Genomic DNA, 14,104 nt, shown 5'->3' with positions numbered 1-14,104 from the left:
GACACATTTTTGTTGATGGATGAAACTATTGGAAAACAGACTTAGGCCTACTGCTCCTTAGGGAACACATCTGGAAGCTCTCAGGATAAAAATTCCTTTGCGCAACAACAGGCCCCTACTTCTTCAGAACTGTTTTAAATGTGATTGCGTTGGCCTAGTTTTTAGTCTTAATCTTTTTGTTTTAAAGAACTGAGAAGTCAGAAGCTGTTCAGAAGCTATTCAATGGACAGTTTTGGTGAGCATTACTGTATGTTTTTTTCATGAGATTCTTTCCAGGAAGCTATCAGAAATACTGTATAGTGAGCAAGGAAGGCGTGTCCCTGCGCAGATCAAAATTCACTGACTTTGGCTGTCTTCCTCTCTTTGTTTTTTGAACAGTTCTTGTAATGCACAGGCAAGGGCATGCTTAGCATTTTGGGTGGGTGCACTGAGATTATGAGACATGACACTCCTTTGACAGCATTACAGCATGTTAGAGAATATAGGACAGCATTGCACAGGTGTATAAGCAAGCAGATTTACACATAAACAAACTGAGCAATAAATTAGTCAGCCTGTCCTCATCTTCAAACAGTTGCACCACCCTCTTGTGCAAGTTTAAAAAATGGTAATTGATACCTAGTGGGCTTTGTACTGACTCACTTACACAAGCAGCACACAGGAATATTTCAGATGATCGGGGACATTTTCAGACGCACATAAAAATGAATTATAGTTATGAATTTTACAATTAAAGTTACAGTTGAATTATACTTTCAATGTGCTTTAGTATGTTAGTCAACACGCCAAAATAAGTGGATTTCTTTAAAGCATGACAATATTATTAAACATATTATTTAAAATGTACTTTAATGAAAAGTACTATCTTTAGAACCCTTTTTACTTGGGCCAGTAAGAAACCACCCACAACAGCCTAGCAACTGCCTAGCAACACCCTAGTAACCACACACAACAGCCTAGCAGCACTCTGGTAACCACACACAACTGCCTGGCCTTTTATTTCATTGTTAATAATGTATTATCTGCAAGTACAGATATACTTTTAAGATTTGAAGTACTCAATAAGTGCACATTCAATGCAATTAATCACACCTCTTTTTCACAAGGGAATACAAAGGCCCTTTGTTTCTGTCTTATGAAGTGTTTTTGTCAGTTGTCTTTAGTGCATGCTGATTCTGGTTTGTTACTGTACTATGTCCATTTGATGTCTCATTTTCAAGTGAATTGTAAATGGTCACAGTTTTTCTGTTTTTTTTCCCTTGCCATATATTGTCTAATTTGTATAATTATTTGGGGTGTGTGAGCCCAAACATCAGTGTTTCTCACTGCAGATGTTAGTTTCAACTCAGTGCAAGTCTACATTCTTCACATACCACATTTTGATGGCAAACTGCCATTTGAGAACTGCCTGTTTTACCTGCAGTCTACGTCAAATGTAACATATTCACAAAGAGAACAAATGTACTTTTTATCTACAAGCCCATGTTCATACTTGTATGATTGTGATACATAGATTAAGCATGCTTCAGAGAAAAGAGTCAAGTATTTGCTCATGAGTGTGTCATCATCATCTGTCTTATTGAGATTCAATGGATGCTGCACTCTCATGGCTAACTAAACAGACAATGAAGTATACACTGATCCGCATGAATCCACTGACAGGTGAAGTGAATAATATTGATAATAACATTACAATGGCACCTATCAAGGAGTTGGATATATTAGGCAGCAAGTGAATAGTCAGTTCTTAAATTTCAAATGTTGGAAGCAGGAAAATGGGCAAGCTAAAGATCTGAGCGACTTTGACTATAGGGCCAAAGTGATGGATAACGGCAAAGTCTTGTCAGGTGTTGTTAGGCCCTGTCCACATGAACACGGGTATTTTCAAAACCGCAGCTTTTTCTATACAGTTTGGCCATTCGTCCACACGCAACCTTTTTTTTTTTTTTTAAGTGTAGTGTAGACGATAGAGATATTTTTGCATTTTTATGTGGACAGAGATTTTTCTAAACCGTGCTTGTATGGACAAGATTTTTTTTTTTTAAATGAAGGAGGAAAAACTCTGTTTATAAACATACCAGTGTACGTGTGGACTAGTCCTTACTATGCATTGGTTAGTACATACTAAAGGTGGTACAAGGAAGCTGGATCACACAGAAGAACTTCTGTAGCTCAGACTGATGAAAAACTTAAAGGGGAACTATTATGTCAAATTCACTTTTAATGGTGTTAGAACATAAAAGTGTGTTGGCAGTGTGTGTACACAAGCACCCTATAATGGTACAACTTCTCTTTTTTAATCCCCATAAATCATAAGTAGTTTCTCAGAACAAGCTGAGAAACTGCTTATGCAGATTCTAGCAGTGTGATGTCACATATCCTTGGCCCCACCCACGACTGCTGATGGACTCTGCCCTATTAGCATAGACCTCGCCCTGAATGAGCTGTACACAGTCCGCCATGTTTATCTATTTGCTAGATCATTTAACAGCAGCATTTAAGTAAGAAATATGTTCTTATTAAAGCTACTAAAGTTATTCAATACAGAGCAGTGAGTTATTTTCTGTTTTTCTTTGGTTGTTTGATTCATATTAATAGCATATCAGTTGGGACTGTATATTATGCGGCTTTCACTTTAATACACAGATCTAATATACACATGCAATTTCTTTCCCTGTTATTTACGTTCACAGACATAAAGGAATGTGTTTATGAAAACTTTGTGTGTTTTTACATAACCTGTGTATTTGACAGTTTAAGCGCAATAAGAAGTGAAAGAGAACTTAGTTTGCTCACGGGACGCACCATCTGACATCCAGCTTTCTGTGCACGTGCTTCGGATGTGTGCACTCAGAAAAAAAGAGTGCTTTTTGTGTATATATATTCTTATTTTTATTTTATTTACCATGCTGTTAAAGGGCCATGCTACAAACTTTATGTATTTGATAGGAAATGAACAGCGACACAATAAGGTTCTGAAATATCTGTACTTGTGTGATCACTTTGCTTGTAGGTTGTGAAAGACCCAAATCATCACTGCTGCATAGTTGCATTTTTCCAGTTGCAACATGTTAATGTAGTGATTACCTCCATTTCTGGAGCTATGGCATTTCTGCGCTGTGTCTGAGATGTTAGCGTGTCTCTAATAAGATCGGTCACAAACATGATCCCTGCACGATATAATGTGTAGTGCCTTATTAATTAACTCATGCATTGTGTGCAACACATTTCTTCTCCCTCTTCGCATTTCGTCCATTTTCTCCTCTTAAAAGTCCTCGTCCATATTCCTAACAATTTTGGACCTTAAGACCTCTTTTAAGGGTTAAGATACTTTCTGAATGACTTTCTTCTTTACTAGGATTTTTATTTTATTTTAAGAGGAAACGCCCACCTTTCTAGGAATATTCTTAGAATTTTGTCACTAGGAGCTAGAGGAGAGCAGGGCACAAACTAACGCGGGGTTAGTTGTAACACACATGGTTTAACACTTTCCACACATGCCAGCACGACTAAACTTAGTGTATTTACTCGTTGCCAATATCAACACTATATAGAAAAAAAAAATTGAACAATTGTGAACAATTGAAAATGTTTTAATTTGCATTTAAAGATACATGCACAAAAACAGCATGTTTGCTGCGGATGGGGCTGTGTAGCCACAGACCGGTTGGTCAGAGTGCCCTGTCCACTGCCAAAAGTGCCTACAATGGTCAAAGTGCAAAAATTATTCAGGAATAGTTTGAGGAACATGACAATGAGATCAAGATGTTGCCTTGGCCTCCAAATTCCCCTGCTCTTAATGCGATTGAACATCTATGGGATGTGCTGGAGCAACAAATTCGATCCATGGAGGCCCCACCTCACAACTTGCAGGACTTAAGGCCCCGGTATATTCACCACAAAGTTATTTTACGTTCTTCGCGTTGGGGAAAAATAAATTCCAAATACGTGACCAGCTGTATACTGTTAGTGGACATCCTGATGCTGCCCATGCTGCTGCGAGTGGTGTTTAGAAGAACATGTACCGCACTTTGATTTCAACAAAATAAACTAAACACAACAAAAATAACAGCAGTGAGAAAACAGCACTATCTAATGATGGCGATGTGGATATGTTTGCTCTAGTTCTGCAAATCGGCACTCCAGTCAAATCACATCATGTTTAACTTTACTTATACACCATGTTATATAATGCTATAAAACAAACAGCTTAAAAACAGTGCCAATGTCTCATAGAATAACTAAAGCGGCTCACCGGTTTGTTCATGTTTTCACTCGCAGACGTCCTTGTCCTTGACCTTGACCTTGACAGACTGAACAGAAGACAAGCGGAGATGATTTCCACATCAAAAAAGAAAGGAAAGGCAGAGCTCAAGAGCACACCTATAACGTAAATGCCATGGACCAATGGTGGTTTGAAGGTAGTCATCAGCCAAAGCGAACTTTTCTGGAAAGTTCACTTTGGCAAGCTGTTTCTAACTTCCAAAACAAACTCCAAACAAACTTTGTTTTAGCCTGATTTTGTTTGAAATGACATCATGCCAGTTCATTCTTCGATTTCATTTGAAGTATATTATGGCCTTTCTGGCACCAAGACATTAGCAGCAGAAGTCCTGCAAGTTGGCTTTATGTAACTTTTTTTTTTTTTTTGCCAAACCCACTAATATAAATCCATCCATTTTTCAAACTGCTTGTCTTTTAAGAAATTATATCAGGGTGCCTGTTTAAACACCAACCTGTTTATTTTGTACATATAAAAGTATATAGAGAAGCAGGAAACCATGAGCACATGATTAGTTCCCTGTCATCTCAACAAGGGTTGAAACATGACTGATTGTGAATTTACTCTGCCTAATCTGATGCCAATGTCACAATACTCTATCCTGTTCAAACCTGTGCTAAACTGAATCTACGTCTGCCCTGCCTTAATATCTCATAACTACTGACATCATAGAGCCATGACTCTCCCTGTATCCGCTTCAACCAGGGGCGTTTCTATCCTTTCATCAGTACTGGGACAAAGTGTCCCCATATTTCATTTGTTCTTAACTAGTGGACCGGGCCCACTAGGGACCTTATTAATCTTCTAATGGGACCTAAATCCCTGTTCAGGGAATCTCAAACAGCTGGAAATGAATATTCTTGAATATTTCTTGTTCTCACCTGTTCTCACCCCCAAGGCGTCAAAATCTGAAGCATGGTCAAGTGCCTTCCACATCACAATGAAGATGCTAAATGTACCCTTAAGGCCTGTACACACCGGGACGAATATCGCGCGCGCTTATCGCCAGCGTTTTTCGTGCCGTTTTTCGGCGCGTCTTGAGTGTTCACACCCAAGCGATTTTCACTGGCGCTGCGCCGAGTGAACGTGCACATTCAGTCGATGCGCTCCCGGTACACAAGATGGTGCTGCGGCACTTTAAGCCTCTGACACTCGCTTGTCACACAGAAGGAGAAGAGAGACAGTATTTACGTGCTTGCCAAAACCATAGACATATTATGTATATGGACAAAACCATTCACACACTTTTTGCTAACTGGCAAGCAGCATTAGCAGTTCATCTTCTTCTTTGTCTACTTACTACTTCTTCGTCGTATCAATATGTGCTCGGCAAGAGCGGTTTGTGCTTGAGCGCCACCAAGTCGTGTTTTACTGTCACTTCAGCAGCTCCAGGCACGTGAACAAAAGCGCTGATCTCATTGGTCGGCCAGTTTTTACGCGCCGCGTCAAAATAAAAAAACGAACCCGAGGCGTTTTTTTAAAAATGACGCTTTTACGCCTGGCGTTTTGCGCGTCGGTGTGAACACTCACATTGGCGCCCATTGTTTAGTCCCGAGGCGTTAAACGTCGGCGATAAACGCGTGCGAAAATCGTCCCGGTGTGAACAGGCCTTAAGGCGTAATTTTTCGACGTGCAGGGTACTCCATTGATTTCATTGAGAAACCTTTGCCATCATACATTGATGCGTTGGGCATTGGAACATTATTGTCATGATGAAATTATATTGGATTATGATTTTGCCATTATGACATGTTGGAGTGTGATTCTCAATTTAATCAGCCAGCATAATTTAATTTACATTTATTTTATTTACGCTATTTAGACGCATTTGAACATGTAACCCAACCGCATCCCATCCCTAAACCTACCCATTTGTGTGTTATATGGTATAAAATACAGGATATAACAGGCATATCCGACTGCATGCACAATTTATTCAAAACGTAGAAATATTCCAAGTGTTCCGAGGCGAAACGATTGATTTGTGTGAAGAAAATCCCCAAAAGCGATCAGTGTCTCCATCCGCCGAAGATCATGCATACATTCACATTTTAAAAATTGCCGCCCAAAGAAACAATACGTCAGATTTCCTAGTGAAATTGCATTGGCTCTTGTATGTCTCGTGACCAACTGCGTCATTACATCAACTTTGATTGCAAAATGTCATTGGCTCTCCTGTGTCTTGTGACCGATTGCGTCATTCTAAAGAGTCGTGTATCATTTGAATAAGATATGACTGAGTGTGTGCGTGCGTTCATGGAGTGGCGGGATCATAATTTCAGCGATTAAAACATTAAGATCATTAAGAACATTAAGATGTTCTTTACATGAAGATATCGTATGACTTCAGAAGACATGGAATGCAACATGAGTTAATACTTTTACCTATTATGTGTTTTATATTGTTTAGAAGTGGGTAGGTTTAGAGTAGGAGTTGGGTTAATTGCTCCAATATATAAAAGTAGCCTATAAATATTCATAAAATCTTGTCTGTTTTTACAAATGCAAAGAATTAAATGCGTCTTGATCTGACGCATTGCGCAAACAACAGAAATCAATGGAGCACCCTGCGCATCGATATAGTGACGCCTAGGGGTGCTTTTAGCGTCTTCATTGTGACGCTTCAGATAATGGTTTGATATTTCTGTGATCAATGGGGGGGCCTTGAGAAAAAATTCTGAGAATGAGTGCTATATTTTCTGCACTAACCCCCTCTGTTTTATATCTATTCATATTATCAACTGACCCCATGCACACTAAGGAAATTAGTTTGCTTCACTGATTTTATCTGCAAACTATGATGGTGATTATAAAATAGCATAAAACTGCTGATTTGCCTCAAGATATGTTGTTTTGTGCTGTTAAAAGGCTATTTTTGAGCTTTAACAGTATCAACATAGAGCAGATTTAACCTCAGAATCTTTGATTGATTGAGTGATCAGAAATAAAACAAACAATCTAATACATAAAAACACTGCAAGTGACAAAATTCTCAAGAAAGTGTTGAATAATATTGAAAACAACACAGAAGAAAGATCCTCCATGTTGAGGATGTCACTGTGAATATACAATTACTATTTAACACTGTTCCAGATTTAAATTTCAAAAGATATTAACATAAGTTTTAAAAAGTGAAATGGAATATACTGAGGTCCTGCATTTCAGTCAAAGTTTATGATACCAATCACACTGCATTTTAATGCTAGACATGCCACAGTTTTGAATATCCTGTGTTTTCTGTCTCTATGAGAAGACCCATCACAGACGGCTGAAAGGAAGACCTGCTTTTTGCTGATCAAGACAAATGAAGGCTAGATTTGGTTGTGTAATAGTCAGACATAAAAGATGAGCATCTGGTTGATGATGATCTGGGTGTCTCACACTGTGGGAACAGGTAAATATATTTTACTCATTTTGTAATAAAGCAGTTTGTTAACTGAAAGTTTTAGTTTCTAGAAATATACTTCTAAATTGATACAAAAATCAAGTCGGTAACACATTATTTCGATAGTCCACTTTAGACATTCTACTAACTATAAGTAACTTTACAACTACATAAGTACCTACTACAACATACAACTACAAGTCATTAAGAGTATTAGTAGACTGTCTGCTTGATATCTGATAACATTTTATTTTGATGGTCTCCCAACATTCTACTGACTATAAGTAACTTTGCAAGTACATGGTAACTTATTCTACTAACCCTAACCTATAACAACCTACTAAAACTCTAATGAGAGTTAGATGACATGTATTTATTTATCAATTCATGAGAGCTGGTTGGCAAGTATAGTTACGAAGTTACTTAGTAGAATGTCTAAAGTGGGCTATCGAAATAAAGTGCAACCAAGTTTATTTAAAGTGGGCTTCAATGGTTAACACTAATATTTAATCTGCGAGATGTATTTATATTTGTTTGCATATTTTGTAAGTATTATATGAATTTAGCAAACATTGTTAGGCTTGTCTGCATTATAAGTTTGTAATTATAAAAAATGCAATGTTTCTTTACATTGTTCAAACATCTGTTGTATAAAATCCACAACAGGAAATAGTCAGAAGTATTAACTTAAACATAACAATCTCTCATCTAGGGACAAAGCCGTTCATTGTGACACAGTGGCCGACAGTTGCAGAGGTGATGGCTGGAGAGGACGTTGTTTTAAAGTGCAACATTGTAGAGTTGTACTCCCCGTGTTCCACGGTGGCTTGGTTGAGAGTCATTCCTGAGAATGCAACAATCAGCCTCACCGACAGACTTCAAATTGATCCTCATCACTTGTCCGACCAGTGGACCAGTATTTGTTCTGCTGTTATCACCAATTCAACGGTGCATGACTCCAGTATGTACTATTGTGCAGCTGTGCAAAGCCGCTTTGCTCACATTGGCAATGGATCCAGGGTTATTGTGAAAGGTGGGTCTAATTAAAAATAATAATAATAATCTATTAATGTGAATTTATTATTTTGTTTATAGTAATATACGTACACAGAAGACAAAAATGTCATTATTGGTGGCACCATCAGGTCAACTATAGGACGTTGCAAAATATCTTAAAATGAATGGGTAACTATGGTATATTAAATTTATAGCCAAGGTTTAATAATGGCATTTATATCCAGGATTAAATATTGACCTAGAATCATAAATTTTTCACTTATTTAATCTAATTTTAAATTTCATTCTTGGCTTAACTGAATTATCCATGACTCCCGTCACTCACTCTTAAAAATAAAGGTAAGGGGGTTTTGAAGTGGTGCACTGTAAACCTGAATAAGTTGGCAAAACTCGAAAAAAAATAGGTAATCAGTTACATCAAAAATTTTAAGTTAAGAAATTAAAAGTGTAAGTAAGCAGAACTTGCAGATTTTTATTTTGAAATATTTCAGCAAGCTAATTCATACATTTAATTTAAAATGATTGCATAATCTCAATTTTGCATAATTTCAACATAGCTATCTTTAACTAGCTAATTCAGTAAATGCTAGCTTGCTAATTGGTAACACAAGGCTTTGATAGCATTAAAATAGCATAACAATTGCTGAATGACTGAGTCTGCAAAATATAGAACATTTATCATATATCTGTTCTCACTCGTCACCATAATGGTAACCCCCAGAAAACCCAACATAACAGAAAAATATTTATATAACACTTAATTTTAGAATTTACTCTCCCTTTCAAAAGTCATGTAATGAAATAGAAAATAGAAAAATATGGGGAAATAGAAGTCCCAGCCCAGTTTCAGTTAAATTTAAGTTAGTCTAAATTAAAAGAAACAAGTTCACAAAACTCAAAACAATGAAACAATTCAGATTACTTAAAATGTGTCAGTTTCATGAACTCAAAAGAAAAAGAAAGTTCTAAATACTTGTAAAACGTAATTTGATTGAATTCATTTGTTTAATTTAAGTTTACCCTACTCAAACCAATTAATTACTTTGAACATTAGGGTTTACAGTAGAAATGGCATGCAATAGCATTTCTTAAAAGAACCATTTTTTCCATAATAAAGAACCTTCAGTGCAATGGAAAGATTGTGTTAATATTAAAGGTTCTCGATGTAACATCAATGCCAATAAAGAACTTTTATTTGTAAGAGTAGTAGCCTATGCCTCACACTTTTAATACCACTGATTTAAAGTATTTTCATGCTTAGTATTTCTTTCCATTATAACCAAATGTTTCTCCTAATCTCTTTCCAGAACACACTGTGTTTCCTGTTATTGATATTCTTACACCGCTGATCCTGACCAGTCCTTTAGTCCCTCTTCATTGTGTTGTGACCGGGGTCAGGGCTTCTCAGGTTCATATGTCCTGGGCTGTAGAGGGGAGAAAGGAGAAAGGACAGCCAATTTTGACACATGGGAATGATGGTGACATCCAGATCACCAGGAACCAAATCTTGATCACTGCTGAGGAGTGGGGCAAGAAGGTGAAGTGTGTGTGTGTGGTAGAGTTCGGAGGACAGCTCTATACCAAGACCATTCAGCAACACGGTACAGTATAATATCTCTAAAATATACCGTTTAAGAGTTTGTGGGTCAGATTTTCTTTCAAAGAAATTAATACTTTGTAACACTTTAGAATACTGATCCATCATTAATGAATAACTACACAGGAACAAATACAATAATAACACTCAAGTAACTACTATTAACTAACAATAAACTCTGATTAACGAATTAGTAGTAATAGTGCTCATTTGAATAAGGTAGTTCACTATTAGCTAATCAGTAACTACTATTTTTTTCTCCTAGAGGACTACTATTTACAGGTTCATAATTAACATGAATAATGCATAATGTATACATATTTTTAAAGTGAAGATCATGGTAACCCACCAGTAATGACTCCTACATCCTTCTAAAGGATAAAAGTGAAAAAACATTTTAACTGTCTAGCAATTACTGAAGTCTGTAACATACGAGTCCACTTGAGGCGAGTTGCAGAACCCAAGTGCAGTTTATTTAAATTCCCATAGTGCACAGATTCACAATAACCAAAGACTAGGCTTGGCTAAGCTAGGCTAGACTGGGCTTGGCTTAATATGAACTAAACTAGAACAGAAACAAACTCACCAACCAACGGGTTACAACATCAATACTAGCCCAAGACGCATGGCAAACATGAGGACTAAATACACAGAAACTAATGACTAGATAAGACACACCTGTGACCAATGATTAAACAATGAACCAATGAAAACATGACACAAGAACACATGAGGGCATGGGAATCACATGACAACCAAGAAACATGACAGTGAACATGACAAAATAAGAACATGAAACATACCGTGACACACTGTGGGCGCCACATACCCCCTCTATGGGCGGCCCCAGACGCCCAAACAAAACCAAAACACCAACAAAAGTCTAGGGGGGCGGGGATGGGAGCGTGGGTGGACCTGGGCCGTGGAGTGTGGGCGAACCTGTGCTGTGGAGCGTGGGTGGGCCTGGGCCGTGGAGCGTGGGCGGACCTGGGTCATGGAGCAGCTCAGGGAGCCATGGCAGCTTGGGGAGTTCATGGGACCATGGCGATGCAAACCGTTCATGGGACCATGGCGGCTTGGGCAGTTCATGGGACCATGGCGATGCAAACCGTTCATGGGACCATGGCGGCTCAGGAAGAGGCCTTTGTGGCCTTATCAAGGCACCCACTGCCCCCTTTTTTGAATGTTTTCCCTTGGGCAATGGGGTCTCTGGACGCTGGTCAGGGGCTGAAGCCATCTCTGGATGCTGGTCAGGGGCTGGAGCTGTCTCTGGATGCTGGTCAGGGGCTGGAGCCATCTCTGGACACTGGTCAGGGGCTGGAGCCATCTCTGGACGCTGGTCAGGGGCTGGAGCCATTTCTGGACGCTGGTCAGGGGCTGGGCTCTAGACGTGGACAGAACTCTGGATGTGGACAGGAGAGGTGGTCGCTGGACTCTCAACGTGGACATAACTCTGGACGTGGACAGGAGAAGTCGCTGGACTCTAGACGTGGAGAGGACTCTGGATGTGGGCAGGTGGCATTGCTGGACTCTGGACGTGGACAGGACTCTCTGGTGTAGAGGGTACTGTTGGATTGTGGGGCCTTTCATCTGTAATTCCCACGGTAAATGAAGAACCACCTAACAACAGGGGATGATCGATATAGTGTTCAAGTGTCCAGTGGGAGGTATCGTCAGGCATGACACACCTGTGACCAATGATTAAACAATGAACCAATGACAACATGACACAAGAACATATGAGGGCATGGGAATCGCATGACAAACAAGAAACATGACAGTGAACATGACAAAATAAGAACATAAAACATGAACATGAAACAAACCGTGACACACTGTGACAAAGTCATTGCAAGCTTTTGAGTTTTTTGTAAAGTTTTGGATAGTAACACTTAAGTAATTACTAGTGGGTTACCATGATCTTCACTTTAGAATACTGATCCAAATAACTAGTCATTCCGATAGAAGTATAGTAACACTTGAGTCAGTACTATTGAAAACGTTACAAAAACGTCAAAAGTTTAATGACTTCAGTAATTACTACAGAGTTGTATGTTTTTCACTTTAGAATACTGATCCAAATAATTAGTAGTTCCTTCTGAAGGATTTAATAATACCTGAGTCATTACTAGTGGGTTACCATAATCTTCACTTTAGAATTAATTATACATTATGCATTATTGACATTAATTATGAACCTGTATAGTAGTTCTTTGTAGTCCTCCGGGAGGTATTAAAAAAGAATAGTAGTTACTGATTAGCTAATAGTGAACTTCCACATTCAACTGAGCGCTATTACTTATAAATTCATTAATACAAAGTTTCTTGTTAGTTATTAGTAGTTACTGGTGTAAATACTGCATTACTCACTTGTTCCTGTGTAGTTATTCATTAATGACACGGATCAGTATTCTAAAGTGTTACCAATACTTTTTATAATCAAGGATGCATTAAATTGATGAAAAGTGACAGTAAATACAATAATGTTATAATGTTACAAAACATTTCTATTTCATATGTTGTTCTTTTGAACGTTCTATAGAATGATTTCTGAAGGATCATGTGACACTGGAATAATGACTGCTGAAAATTCAGCTTTTACATTGCAGGAATAAATTACATTTTCAAATATATGAAAGTACAAAATAATTATTTTTAAATATATATTACTAATAAAATAATAAAAAATAATATTTTTTCACAATTTTACTGTTATCACCTTTGTGAGCATGAGTATTCTGTCAAAAAACATTAAAAAATCATATTGACCCCAAACTTTTGAACAATATTATTTAATCACATTTCTTTATTCATTGTTTTCTAATGTTTTATTTTTCTAAATGTACTTTTTTTATTTTCTCTCTCCGCAGATGCATCAAATGTGTGCTTTGCTGTAAAATACATATACCTGTCTCTCTGCTTATTTTTTAGTGTCCTGCTTCTGATAACAGTGATTGTTTATAAACTGGGACGAAAAACTTTTGTGATGATATGTCTATGCAAAAATCCATCCACTTGTTAAGTCTGACGTTGCACGTCACTGCTTATGGGTTCAAACCCTACCAGATGCCCCGAGAAAACAACAAGCGTTGCTAATGTATACACTCATGATGGGATGTAATACTACCCAAAAATTATAATCTTCATCTCCATACCAAAATCCCAGATGGCCATACAGTGATTCATCTTTTATAAATCCTTAAAATACTTGTGTTTGGGACGGCATGAGCACGGAGACTGTTGTGTACACCATACATTTTTAAATGCTTAGCTTAAATGTGTAATATGAATGAATGAAGGCATGGACCCAGAAACAGCATTTCTTAGACGTCATAACTTAAAAAGTGAATAGTTTCAAAGAGTTTTCAGTTTATCTATATTTTGCTTTGACAAATTTTTATTCGTCAAACTTATTTTGGTGTTTGGCATTGCTGTACATCAGATGAAATATGGCAATAGTTACTAATATTAAAAATACATTGGCATATCTATTTGCAGGAAGCATGTTTCATGAGTAATTGTAATCTTTTTGCTTCAGTTCCCTTTCAGTCGGTCACGTTCGATGTATGTCGGACGTACCGATGAATTGGGATCACTTCAGAGAGCCCCTATCAGCTTTGAGATATGGAGAACAGGCCAATGGCCATTGGCGTGCGAGATTTGCATCTCGCGCTCCGCCCCGCACTGCGGGTATAAAGCGGAAGCGAGAGCAACACGCAGTTGTCATTCACTTCGGAGCCGAACTGGCGTTAATGCGAAGAAAAACGGACGCAATTCTTCAAACGAGAATTCGCTTCAGCAAGAGAGAAGGAGGACGTGGGGA

At 38.0% G+C, this 14,104-nt stretch overlaps 1 protein-coding gene across 1 annotated transcript; it reads left to right on the top strand.

The window, feature by feature from the left end:
- Positions 1-7,535: 7,535 nt before the first annotated feature.
- LOC307133642 (uncharacterized protein) lies at positions 7,536-13,771 on the top strand. Its single transcript, XM_079828785.1, has 4 exons — positions 7,536-7,676; positions 8,380-8,700; positions 9,992-10,285; positions 13,152-13,771. The coding sequence occupies exons 1-4, from the start codon at positions 7,628-7,630 to the stop codon at positions 13,301-13,303; spliced, it is 816 nt and encodes a 271-aa protein (XP_079684911.1). The 5' UTR covers positions 7,536-7,627; the 3' UTR covers positions 13,304-13,771.
- The last annotated feature ends 333 nt before the right edge of the window (positions 13,772-14,104 follow it).

Source organism: Gobio gobio (assembly GCF_949357685.1).
Source record: "Gobio gobio genome assembly, chromosome: 11".
NCBI lineage: Eukaryota > Metazoa > Chordata > Actinopteri > Cypriniformes > Gobionidae > Gobio > Gobio gobio.
This window is presented reverse-complemented; position numbering and strand designations above follow the sequence as displayed.